The 14,022-nt window shown below is 38.1% G+C and overlaps 1 protein-coding gene across 4 annotated transcripts in view; it reads right to left on the reverse strand.

The window, feature by feature from the left end:
* Positions 1-14,022, reverse strand: part of znf385a (zinc finger protein 385A) — a 67,373-nt gene that overhangs the window by 25,669 nt on the left and 27,682 nt on the right. For all 4 annotated transcript variants that reach the window (XM_011477078.4, XM_004070698.5, XM_020704641.3 and 1 more), the window contains exon 2: positions 1,936-2,087. In XM_011477078.4, the coding sequence (XP_011475380.1) occupies positions 1,936-2,087 (152 nt within the window). The remainder of the gene's footprint in view (positions 1-1,935; positions 2,088-14,022) is intronic.

Raw genomic sequence — 14,022 nt, forward strand, 5'->3', positions numbered from 1 at the left:
CGTTTGTGATGTTCAGCTCTTCAAGATTTCAGTGTCTTTGGGCAAAAACTGAACACAGAAGATGATTTTAAGCAGTGACTTATGTTTTTCCATCAGATTAATTGAGATGTTTTCATCTCACTGAACAAAAATGCTGTTTAAAGCACATAAAAAAACACTGTAACTATAAATTGACGCAAATGTTTTCTCTGAGACTTGAGTCAGATGATCAGGGCTTCACCACAAGTCATGTTAAGAATCAGGGAGACCTCCGTGAGATTGTACATCTTCAGAACGAAGCAACCTGTGCTAAAGTGGCCTTACTTGGTGTACAAAATACATGTGTCTGTCTGGACATCCTCTCGTCTGCGGATCAACAATTCAGTATTGTCACTTGTCTACAGGCACATTGAGAGAGGCAAGCAGGAAAAGAACAAATACCATTTGAGTGTCATTAAGGCTGCTTATGGCTTTGAAAGAGGCCACTTCTTTGTTATTGGGCTAAAAGCCCTTTATGTAAAATAGATTCTCATAAAGACTGAACAAACTTAGCACATCGCTGATTAAAGGGGAAAAACGATCAACCAGCTGCCAGCTCAGTGCACTAACAATTCCCATTTCAATGATACAGTGACCTAATTAAAAAGAGTGTGTTTATCTGAACGCATGCAGAGAGAAGCCTCTGATACAGCAATGCCAGTGACAGAGCAGAAAACGGTTAAAACTAAAACAACCAAATTGATATGTTCTGCCATCCCAGGATCACAAACACTGGCTACAGTTCTGCTAAGTGGTTTACGAATGATCTTCTTTTAGCCTTTTAAATCAAACAACAGTTTGATTTCAGGACAGTACAGCAGAAGCATTGCCTCTGCTTTATGGACCAGTACATATAGGAAATCTGTAAGGTCAGTCTGTCCTCCAAACCTCTCTCTTGGCCCCATCTCCTGGCCACATGGCTGTAAAACACATTCTTGCTGCTCAGCCATCAGCAACAACATCTATTAACGATCACAGTATCCCTGTGGAACCCGAGACATAGTTAACCTTTTGTTAAGGATGAGGAGCAGAGGGATGCTACAAAAAGAGAAGAGCTAAACCCTAAAGGACTGCTGCAGACAAAATGAAGAGAACAAGAAAGAGGGATCAGTGCTAACAGAGGCAAGCGTGGTAGCAGAGTGATTGTATAATTTTAGTCTGCTGGACTGAGTGCCGTTTGGCAGGCAAAAGACTTTCATTCAAACCAATACCCACTGTGGGCTATTAAAGTGACTTTATGGTCCCAATGTCTGCATTTCTGCTGCTGCGCCTACAGTGACATGACCAGAATGATAAAAGCACATAGCAGACATATACAATTTGTCAGAGGCAAATGGTGTGCTGCCTTCCAGCACTCCAGTCAAATATTTGAGATGACACATAGAGACAGAGCTCAGGCATAGCAGTGACTGTGTAGTGTCCATACTAATTGTTTGGTTATACATGTTACTGAAGAGAGAGCTGTTGACTGTGTGGAGGTTTATACTGAGCTGCTGTGATGGAAAATGTCTCTAGAAGTTCATCTTGTTTGAGTCCAGAGAAGAGGGAACAAAAAAGATCTCTCTGTTAACAAAACATCAAACCAAAAAATAAATATACCACATCACAAAGACCATGATGCTTGAGGAATGTTACTCTAAAGTTGGCCGCAGAGCTGCTCTTTAATTAGTGACCTTTGATTTCAAGAGTAGGGCACAGGGTGTGTTAATGTCGTGCTGCAGTCTCTGTCACTATGATTGTTTATAACCCTAAGTGTCCCGTGTCCCCTAAGTGTTTCAATATGCAGAAACAGATGAAATGTAAAGTCATAGCATATTTAATCTATCCAGGATGATACATTTGAAACGTTTGGACATCCCTTTTTTTTCATCGCTGTAGCAATAAGTTCTGAATGTTTGTGTCAGCATCCGCTCTTACTGTGTTGAAGTTGTGGAAGAGGTTCATGCTGTGTGGAGGAGGAGGCGTTTCCATGGGGAACTGCAGGAACGGCTTCATGTCCAGGAGGGGCTGGATCACCGTGGGGGTCCGGAGGAATGTTGGCACTGCTGCACCAGCCCTGTTGATACTTCCTAAACGCAGTGAAAGACAGACACAACAGTTCTATTTAATTTTCTACCAAGGAAACATAATTAAAGCTTGTTTCAAAGGAAAAATACTTTGAAATAATTTGATAAACTCTTTGTTACAAGATTAAGACTCGGGGTACCAAAAACAAAACAAAAAAAAAACAGTTTCAAGCTTTTCAAGCAAGCACGAGAAAAACATGCAACAAGGACTTTAAAGTTGTTCTGATGAGTGCACAAGTCTGCAAAAAAGAATATATGACATTATGTAGGATTCACATCACATGAAGCACAATTGCCAAGAAAGAGCAAAAGAATGTCAAAGAGGCAAAGAGAAAACCTGTTATCCACCTGCCCAACCGTCTGCTTTGTTTTCATTTATATCTTCTGGGAGTCATCTGCAGCTTTAGCCTAATGAGTTTCAGCTCAGCCCGTCACTCTATATCATTGTGACTTGTGCACTACAGTTGGATTACTTAGTTAAGCCTAATTATGGTTTTAATGAATCATAAGTCATGAATCTCTAATTCCTGTGCTCATGCCCGACACATGCTCCCTGCTTTAGATCATCTCCAACCGTTGCTTTTATTAACAAGGCCTAGATATAGCATGGTTAACAGGGCAGAACTTGATTCACACACAAAGAGAACATATTCTTAACTAAACTTGCAATTATTTCTGTTGCAAAAACCTATATAAACAGTCTTAAAAAACAAAACAAAAAAAACAGTCTTATTGATAATCAACTGCCTTTCTCCTCAAATCTGCCTTCTTCTCCTCCTTATTCCCCTATGTCTCCTCTTTAACCTCTGTCAAGGATGATAGTGATGGGGCCCACACAGCAAAACTCAGCCTCGGCAAGCTCTTAGATTAAGCCTCTTAATATCCGCAACTGGATTTTTGTGGCTTTCAAATTCCTCCAAGACTTAAAGCTGTGCTCCTCTCCTTTTCGGGATTGCTGTAAGCTGCTCTTCTGCTTATTTACTTGCGTTCTCTTGCTCTGCACTCCACTGCTATGTACTTCCACCTGCCTCCACACTTTAACATGCTAATGTGAGCCTTATTTGACACCTTCGCATTTTCTACAAGCTTAACGCCATCTGAGAATGATCACAGAGCATAATATGACTGCTGCATGGACGAATACCATGGAACTAGATAGAGTCTGAAAAGTTTGGATTAGAGGAAGGGATAGAGGGATTGACTTTGTTGAATTGAAGTGAAAGTGCTGTCTCAGCTGAAGCTCAGCTGCCTTCTGCTGCACATCTGCAGACCCCGAGGTAAAAAAGGACTGCATCATTACCTTTAGTTCAGCATGAGAGCTTCTCCCACTAAGCAAACCAAATTATTGAAATGCAAACACATTTATGAGTGCACAAAACCATGCTCATGCACGCCAAAACCCACTGCGAGTTTAGTGTCTCCTGGCTAGTGGCTGATGCAGTCCCGCCCTCGAGTCTTATCTCACAAAGTAGTTAGCATTTCCTAATCTTAAACAATAAACATTACTGTTTTGACAATTTCATTTGAAAAAAAAAAGGAATTAAAAACCATCATGCAGTTTTTATATGAGATCTTCCGAAATGCTGTTTGCAGAGAGGAAGTAATGTTCTCCCTGCGTTTGCCTCTTTTTACAAGTATGTGTGTGTTTTGCCTGAAAGGGTTATTCCAAGCTGAACATGCTCTGCAGTGGTGCCTGCAGCTCCATGGTGAGCCCACACCTGAGCAGCGGCAGTGGCTCAAGCAGCGTCTGGCAGGCAGACAGAGAGACTGTCTGAGAGGGGAACACAACATGTCTCTGCTGCACCAGTAGAGCCTGATTTCTAAGGAAGTAAATGGAGCTCAGGGACAAGACATGAGTGAGGAGCGCAGTTGTCCTTTGAGAATAAAAAAAAAAAAAAAGAGTCTGACCCACCAGGGACAAGTGTGCTCTTGGGACGGATGCAAAAGTGAGTTTTCCCAGTGTACACGTCTTAAATTACCCCATGAAATAAATCTCTCCTTAAGAGTTTTCTTTTGACATTGACTGGATTTTGTTGCCAAAGGCAACAGAAGCAATAGCACATAAATAACACTGAATGTAAAGTGACAACATTTTCTTTAACTTGTCCTGTCCAACAGCTGAGCAAGGAGACCAGAGCTGAAGGCCTCTTGTGTTGGACAGATTTTACTGTTACAATAGGGTTTATGGATCTTCAGACAAAGAGAGTGTATATTTTTGTAAACCTTTTTTGTATTTGAGGCTAATCTTTATGTATGATAATTACATTAGTATGCATTCCTTGTTGGCCCTGACAGAAGAAAAGAAGAGAGATAGAGATGGAGTGGGACGTTAGAGATGGGGAATGAGGGGTTAGAAAGGGGGAGATGGGGGTGGGGCAGTCAAAACGCAAAGTCAAAACATTAGAGTGTCATCAGTAAATTGCATGACTTAGTTCATACATCAAAAAAAGTCGGCACACCATCAACAAAAAAATGCACTATTTTTGTTACCTATGAAGAATGAGTGAGAAAAATATAGCTCAATAAATAAAGATGAACCATTTTAAATATAATATTGTATTACTATAATGCAAAGTGAGTTACTAATTGGGAAAAGTGGATAATTTTTTTACTATTTCCCAATATTTCTTTAGCAGGATTTTACAGGATAATGAGATAGAAAATCGACAGTCACAGAATTAATTGTATATAATAAGCACAGTTTTTTTTTATTTAAGTTTTATGTATGGGTTATTTTATATTTGTGTTCATTTTCTGTTCTTGTTTGTTGATTAGTTAATCAGCAGCAGGTGTGTGAGGGCTCACATACCTGCTGCTGATTCGTTGCAGACTGAGATGAATATGAAAGTAAGTAAAAAAGGGATGTTAGTCTGTGCCTTTATTTTATTGTTCTGCTGCACAAACAGTCTCTGGCTCATTGATGCAAAATTAGAGGACAAAAATCTCCCTCAGCAAAACAGCAATTTTACAATAAATGCTTTAAAATGTAAAATTACAAAAATGTTCAGGTTCCAAAGAAAGGAACTACTGGTGTTGTTGAAATGTCAAATTTCCTGTTTCTTGTTTGTGTCTTTTAAAACTGCTGCCTAAATGTTTCTCTTTAGAAAACTGTTAAAAAATACTCTTACTGCACACCATGTCTTCAGAAATATTCAGTGTGAAAAGAGAAATAATGCAGGAGAAAGTGGTAAATCAAGTTTAAGAATGTGATCTTATATCACAGTTTTCTTATTTGCAGACGGTCATGTAGGGCTGTGCATTAAAAGAGAAATATTAATGTTAGATGTTTGAGAGTGTAAATTAATGCATTTGAATGGGAAAACACAGTTGGAGCTTTTAGTGCCTATATATTAATAAAAGAATATTGAATTTATCATAGTGATTTTTTTTTTCTTTGAGTGAACTTGAGTGGAAGTTTGAGATGAAGAGACATTCCAGCCAAGCTTGTTGTTGAAGCCAGTGCTGGTCTAAAATACAGGTTATCTTCTAAATACATGAGAAGGCCATTTATAACCTTTGCAGCCTACTCAAAAATATTATTTTTATTCAGAATTTTCATTTAAATATTGACATACACTATATAGTGGAAGGTCATAAATAAAATTATGGACCGGGGTTACTGGCAAATATAACCAAATAAAAGAAGGCAAAGCCTGCTCTCTATGAGCACATGCTGAGGAGAACAACTAAAAGGAAAGTTGGCTTACAAATGTCATATATTAATAGGGGACTAACATAAAAAATATATATCATTCTCTAAGTTGCACCAAAATAAATTAACCATTGGTTACTTTCCTTCTTCCGTCTCCACTCAGCAAATACAAGATAAGGGTAAAATCTTATACAAACAATATTTTCAAAACTACAATTTGTTAGCCTATTTTTTGTCTTAGTGCTTACATTTCAGAATTTACAATGTACCCAAAACAAAAACAAAAAAACAATATTTTTTTTTCTATAACAGTACGCAAAAGGAAAATCCAATGTAAAAGACCTCTGGTTTACAATATTTTTAACTTCCTTTTTAGTCTGCAAGAGAACAGTTTAATATATTACATTGTAAAATGTCCCTACCTTTTTTTGAAATCCCCTCTATTTGTTTAAATACTCAAACATTCAATAATCATAGTAATATTTGTAGAGTTTTGTCAGCCACAATCTACTCCTGAAAAAAAAAAAAGAAATTTGAAATCTTGCATGAGAAAGCAACAGTATCTGTTAATTTCACACAGCATAAGGGGATGAAAAATCTTTTTTTTAGATGAGGAGAATCTTTTCATGTTTTGAAGAGGATCCAACAGGCTGTGCAGGTTGTGCCACATTGTGTTCAACCTTCCTCTCCAGAGGCATTGGGTCGATTCAGGAAAACAACTGGAGCAGTAGGAGGCACCAGCCAGGCCGGACAAGTGCAGATGTGCCAGCACTGTTGGCAGTCGGAGCTTAGAGAAGGAGGGAAACAGCGAGGCTGGCAGCTTGCCTCTCTGCAGGGCTGTGCAGCTTGCACCTGTCCTCCACATTAGCCAAAGGAATGAAAATACATCACTGCATACTATCTTTACAGTCTTTGTTGATGATGCACTTCATGTTGAACCAGATGTGCCAATAATATCAAATGCATGGCAAGAGATCCGAATTAATAAAATAACAAATGAGGAATGCATGTTTTCTTAAAACTTTGCAGTTTGTGCTGTGACAAATCTCCAGTATGTTTGTGATTCATTTCAGTCCTCCTGGTACTTTTGGTGCATTGAAACATCAAAGTAACAGCTTCCTCTGCAAAGCCTGGCCTTAGGCTTATGCAAATATTAGGAGGAGGACGTTTTATTTAGTGAGATGACTTAGAAACAGAACCAATCATGGGAGATTCTTCTCTAAAATCTACCTCGTCTGGGTCCTTTTTCGCCTTTGGCTCACAGTTTTCGACACTCGAAACACCACTGGCAGTTCCTCAGTCACAGTCTGACAGTTTGAAATGGCTGTTGCCCACATTCTGAGTGACTCTTGTGGGATTTATATTGGCTTGCCAGGCTTTTTCCAAAGCCAAAACCAGGATGAGATCTAGCTAACATCAATTCAATTCAATGAAATTTAGTTTAATTAATTTATAAAGTGCCAGTTCACAACTAAGGTTGTCTCAAAATGTCATGAAAAATATCAGATAGATCTCAACTATTTTTATGATCTAGAGATATAATTGTTAGAATCTCAATCATTCAAATAAAGATTATCTTTACTGTGGGTTAATGGCTTATAGGTGTCCAACAAATAACATTGAAGATTTTTTTTTTTGTGTATTCCCTGTAGACCTACTAAACCAGCAAAAGGTGACCGTGGAAAGGAAAGGAAATCCTTCAAAATGGAGGATTAGAAACAGACCTGAAACCCAAAGTGGCTTCCACAGAATACGTTTAAGGAAATAGTGAAAGATAACATTTCTCCTCAACAATTTCCCGCCCACAACTCAGAGACAAATTTCAGATGAACTCCTGCTGTTCTGCACAAACTACCGGTATGTCCTAGAAAAATGACAGAGGTCTTTTAGATTTTGGCTAAAAATGGCATAGTCATAATCAAAAGACAACTGTGGGAACGCTTGATCAAAAGAGGATTGGAGTGGGTCTTTTAAAATGTGGCAGTAACAGAAAAAAACTTTTAAAAATTTGATTGATTTGAAAGTTAAAAGTCACATGCTCATTAACAATGATTTCAAGAATACTGACAGCAGAACTGGTGACCAAAATAATGTAATTTGTTCCAATGACATTGATACACTGGTACATTCATACTAAATGATTCACTAGAGTTCAAGGACCAAAAACCTGAGTTGTATCTGAGTTTAGTAAAAGAAAAATAGAATCCCTTAAAGCAAATGCAATAGTATATTCATATGTGAAAAGCCACACTGAGATTTAAAAGACCAACAAAACACAAGTCCACTGTCTGCATCTATGATCACCTTCAGCAGAGCTGTTTCAGTGCTTTGATATGACCTAAATCCTGACGGAAACTCCTCAAGGAAATCAGTAATAGTTAAATAGCCACACAACTGATCTGCAACAAATTTCTCAAAAACTTTAGAAACCAAAGTGAAATCATATGTAATTAGCTACAACGTTGGGATTAATGGCTGTCAATGTTAAACCAAAGCAATGTGACCTGTTAATAAGAACATATACAAATACCAAATATCTAATGTATATCAAATAAAGAGCAAATCTCTTTAAACAAACAGGTGGGAATCAGATCCAAGAGACAGGTTGAAGTTTACATAAAATATTATCGATGTTATATTCAGGGAGCTGAAGTCAAAAATGATTTCAAAGCATTTCTGGTTCAGCAATAACTGAATGCTTTGATCATTATTGTTATGTTTTGTACATTCCAGTTTAAGTGTTTAAGTAAAACTGCCACTCTTTTCCGTTTCCCTGGCTTCACAGGGGCATACTTGTGTTTACAGCTCTCTATTTCATCTGTCAGTGAGATTGTTTGCTTGTTGCCCTCATGTGAAGTCCAGAGTGAATTCTTTGCCTACACAGCTTTGCCTTGTGTGAAGGAATGACCGGTTAATTTCAGCATGGAGGTAGAGTTACACAGTGCAGACACAAATTGGTCAGAGCTTCTGACATTTTGTTCTTCGTCAAATTCATGTTTTACGTGCATCAAGTTTATTAGGGATGAATGTGATTTCTCGTCACTCGTGTGTTAAGCAGCTGATCATGGGTCACACTTATGGAGGAGTTTCAGTAATGAAACGGATCAGTAATTTATCTTTAAAGTGTTTTCATTGATTAGATAGTCAATGATGCTTTTGTGGCTTGAGCTGGAACAATAACAGAATAAAATGATGCTAAATAACAGGCATCTTTTATTTAGATTACACTTTCAACTGTGTTGTTAAGGGGTCCCCAGTTGTTGACTCACTGCTAACAATCACTGGCTGAGATGAAAACATGGTTGTTGGGAAAATGAATTGGTTACAGCTGTTCATGTTGATTTGAGCAGTCTTGGCAAACCAATAACCTAAAGACCCACTCTGATGAAAATGATCATTTTGGTGTTTTTAACATGATCTTGTGGCATTTTTCTCACGATGGATGCGATATATCAAGAAAATTAAGCTTACAATTGCATTTTTGAGTATTTCTTCACAATTATTATTGATGAATAAATGCCATTGAAAAAGCTTGTAGCTGTGACGTAGCTACAATCATCAGACCACAAGCTCCCTGCTCTGCTCCATTTCGATGCATTCACGTGTAGACGTCCAGATCCATGTACATCTTTGTTTTCTTCATCTAAGCTCATTTGCATGGCTAGATAACTCCGATATTGCTCGCCATTTTTGTTGCACCTGTAATGTTAGGTTTTGGAGGGGCTGTAAGCTCTGGGAGAGCATGTAAACAGATTATGGGAAATGGAGGTGGGCTTACTCCGTCCCAACAGTCCCATCCCAGCTCAGAGGAGATTTTCTAATGATTTACTGACGCTCTGCAGACTGTCCTAGTAAACGATGCAGGTTTTTTTATTTTTATTTTCACTAAAATCAACATAGTCATAAATAAAAGACCACCACTTTTAAAATAGCCAAAAACATGCCCTGAGACATTCTGTCACTTTATCACCAGGGGTAGATTGGCGTCACAATTTCATCCAGAAACCCAGCACACAGTAGAGAAATAAGTAATATTTTACATAGGTTTTCTTTCCATCTGACACACTGAAGACCAAAGTTTAAAAGATATCAGTACAAAGTGTCACCTCCACTTACCCACTTTGTTTTTTTTTGATAAACATTTGAGTCAGAGGACATAAAGAAAACATTTCTGTGATTTATATGTTACACCAACCAGCTTCAGGTTCTGTCAATCATAGGGCAAGTAAAATATAAACGTCTGTCTATCTCTTCCACAGACAGGCATGCAAAACCTAACAGATTTAGGATCAACGACAGTTTTACAGACTGCTGCAGAATTCCACCTCCAAACAGCTGTCCTGTTCTCCCCGAGGTACGAAGCATCCCATTAAGACTCTTTCTCAGGTAGGGATGTGGCTCATTAGAGAAACCACAAAGCAACACGTGTTTTTTCCATTTTTAAACCACAAAACATCAAGCAATTTGAAAACATGCAACCACAAGAGTGTGCTGCTGAGCTCTTTGAACCATTTTCTGGTCATTAAAATGATTGTTAGAAAAAAAAAAGAGAAGTTTGCACAAAAGCTCACTCTATCTTGCTTTTTCCATCATCATATGTGAATTTTTTAGCTTCCCTTTAACATTAAAAAAAATGCATACTTGACTGTTGGTTGAGATAAAGATCTGTTTAATTTGCTTTCAGGAAACGCTTGTGTTATGCTTCATTTTAGTAGTTTGGTTATGCAGAGGAATGCTGGGAAAGTTGAAACTCGTTTGTTAAATATAATTATTGGCCTCTCTGACTGCATAAGTAACTATTTAACTAACTGTGTGCTTCAGTAAATAGTCTAAAGTTTTATGAGAGATTAGTAACTGAGAAATGACACTCAATTGTGTGCCTTAGTCTTCCACCATGTTTTCTGGATTTGTGGCAGCTTTATGCAAATGTATGCACAACAAGGAGATTTCAAATGTTACTTCAACATATGCAAAGCATTGGGTGAAAATTGTGAGTTTTGCTCAGTTGCTTGTTCTGTAAAATTTCTGTTGTCTATGGATTAAGATGTTTGGTTCCACTTTGAGCAGTTTTGTTATAGCACTGTGGATTGGAGTACAATGGGTTTGAAAGATGAATATACTAAATATCACACAAAATAAAAGTGGGTCACCCAAACTTTTGCAAACATGATTGAAATATGATATTCAAGAACACATTCGCCCCATGTAAAAAAAGTCTCCATACTAGATTGTTAGGCTTATGTAACTCTTTATTTTTGTCCATGTGTTTCTTGTTTGCTCATACTTGACATATTCTTGACTTTCTTTTTGGTTTACTGACTTTTTTGTTGGTATTATTGTAGAAGTAGGTTACAAAAGGTAGACTTGAGGAAGAGTTTTCAAATTTCCAGAAGGGAAACATTACCTTCAATGAGAGATTGGATGTGTTGGTAATGACACCCTTGTGTGAAGAAATATGACAGCGGCAGGCCTTAAAAGACCCCCCAAAAGATTCTGGTTTGATCTCCTCTAAGAAGCCTAGGAAGACTTAATTGCCAGTCTGACTGTTTGGTGGACACGTGCATGTACACACACATAGTGGATTCTTTGAATGATGGGGGAAGAAAGATGAGCACCAGGGGAGGAGGTGTAATGCAAAAATAATGGGTTGGAATGTGATGAAAATAGTCTGCCTTTGATACCCTACCTACCGCTGACGTTACACAAACATGCACACACACACCCTCAAACAGAATTTTCCAGAATATACACAAGCTGGTTGGTAAACAAGTTTGAAACCTGGCAGCAGATGACCACCTCTTTAATCCGCCAGATAATTCTCTGGTTGGCTTCTAAACATCCAGTTAGTGAACTTTAGTTTCTTGTGTAGTTAGAGAATATATGTTCGCAAAGACTGGCACTCAAACATTGACGTGCACCTACATGTATGCTCATCTGGCAGAAGGATCTTGATCTCTGTCTTTTTTCATTCAGCCTTGCAAGCATGAATTCTTCTTTTTCCCTTCTTTGGACCTCTGGAGTAAAAGCGCATAAAACAACCCATAGCTGGCACGTTCCACTTGACTTCGACTGTCTGTGACTGTTTTGTCTTAAATCAATTAAATGATAATAAATCCATAATGGAACAACTGAATGTTTACCAGCACATAAAGGATTGTAAGACTTGACAAAAAGATGCTTGAATAGACTTTTAACTCTTGACATTCCAATGTGTTTTTTGTCCCCATTTGACTTTTAAGTGATTTAGAAGTAACGCATAACTTAAGACCTGATTTACTAAAGGTTTGTGAGCTAAAAATATGTGCAAACTTGACAGCACATGCAATAAAGGTTGCACTTCATTTACCAGCCAGAACGTTTCTGTTAAATGTGCAAAGTAGTTCACACAATCCATTTTGTTTGCTTCTGTTGAATAAGCAGAAAGGGAGTTTCTAGCAGAATGCACCTACAACCGTAAGAAAAAGATGCAAATAGATTATTTAGCATTATCAAAAATTAAGCAGGGTTTTAGCTTCTGCCTTAAATCTATATTTGGTACCTCTGAAAGACAGAGGCAGACTGGCACAACATAGGGCGCATCTTGTCTTTTCATCTGAAAATTTTTGGAATGCGGGAGGCAAAGGCTATCGCATTTCGAGCTTTGTGATCTTGGAATTTCCAGGTGACTCAAGGGCTGATGTGGAACTGGTCGTACTGATTAAAGTTGACGTTAATTTCAGTCAAATGTCTCCTCCGCTGCACATCTCTCCTTTGTTCTTAACCTTCTCCAAGCTTCATTTGATGCGCTTTGGGGCAGCTGACATCATCACCTATGCTCCATCTTTGATCCTTCTTTTGAAGCCATCATTGTCCATCATCAGCACAGACACAGGCTGACTGGCTGTCGAGTCTGGGCTACAGTAAAGCGTGTGTCACAGAAAACTGCAGGGCCTTGTAATAGATGCCAGACAGTCATCGGGGGCGGCACACCGTTTGTTTTGATTCAGCAGCATTGGAGTCCTTGACCATCTTCTCTACTCTATGGCATTGACTTAATGTGTGCAATCCATAGCACACTTTAAATTATGATTTAAAAGCTGCTATTAGCACCTGTTATCCTTTGTGCAATTTGATTATGTGCTAATCCTAATTTAACAGCATTTATTTTTCTCTGCTCACACGTTTGAGGTTTTCATCAGGAATCTCAGTAAATCAGGTCTTAAGTCTGACGTACAAGGCTTGTACAAATAATATTTTGTGGGGCAAGACTCAGCAAGTATGACATCTGTGAGTTTGTAAAGGACGGTGACAGTGAGTGTTTATGCTGTTTTGAGGTCAAGAATGACAGATAAATAATTGTCAGTGGTAATGGGAGGGGACAGCGAGGCCTGCTGATGACAGAAGAGCAACAGGACTGTGTTGTTTCTCACAGGCAGAAGAGGCAGACATGGAGCTAGGGTCACAATCAGAGCATAAAACAAACACAAGAAAGTGTACACATTCTTCTGCAGGTAACCAAGTCAGTACTTGACCTAGGCTTGCTGCAAACTTGCGCCAACACTTCCATTGGTACAGCAAATTTAACCTTTAGTAATTATTGTAATCCCTGCCAGGACATGTTTCATTACAGCCACAGAGAAATATGTGCACTGAAAGAAATACAAAACTACAAAAGTCTACAAAATTTTTAAATGTTCCATCTGAGGTTGTATGGCTCCTTTCTGCTAGTGCTGCCATGGAAAATTTGTGTTCAAGTTCAAGGAATAAATTTGCTCTCCTGCCTGATCATCACTATCAGCGAGGATAGTCAAGCACACAAAGCTATGGTTTTGAAACATCTCACAAACTAGAAACTAGAAAAACATAACTAAAAAAACATGATCAAATCCAGTATGTCCAGTATGGATTTATCAATACATAACTGTCATGGGCAAATAGTGCAGCTCTGAACTGTATATAAAGATCAATGGCAACACTTCTGTAAACTGCAAGTTTAAAGCACAAAATATGTTTAAGAGATCTACATCTGATTTTTTTGAACAAAATATATTTAAATTATGTCCACCCATAGAGCATTGCATTATTGTCAGTATTTCATTTTAATGCCCAGTTCAACCCTTTTTTTACCCAGTCCTAGCAGCCTTGAATCAAGTTTGAGTGAACCTTTGTAGTTTTTTTTCCATCTGTGATAAATCTACATCAAATCCTGAAAATATTTCAAATTGTAAATAATTGAAGGTTGCTCAGACTCTAAAAACGGGCCATTATGGTGTTAATGCCTATGAAGTAAAACTAAAACATCAATTT

This window comes from Oryzias latipes, chromosome 7 (genome assembly GCF_053564925.1).
Source record: "Oryzias latipes strain Hd-rR chromosome 7, Olatipes_Hd-rR_3.1".
Lineage (NCBI taxonomy): Eukaryota > Metazoa > Chordata > Actinopteri > Beloniformes > Adrianichthyidae > Oryzias > Oryzias latipes.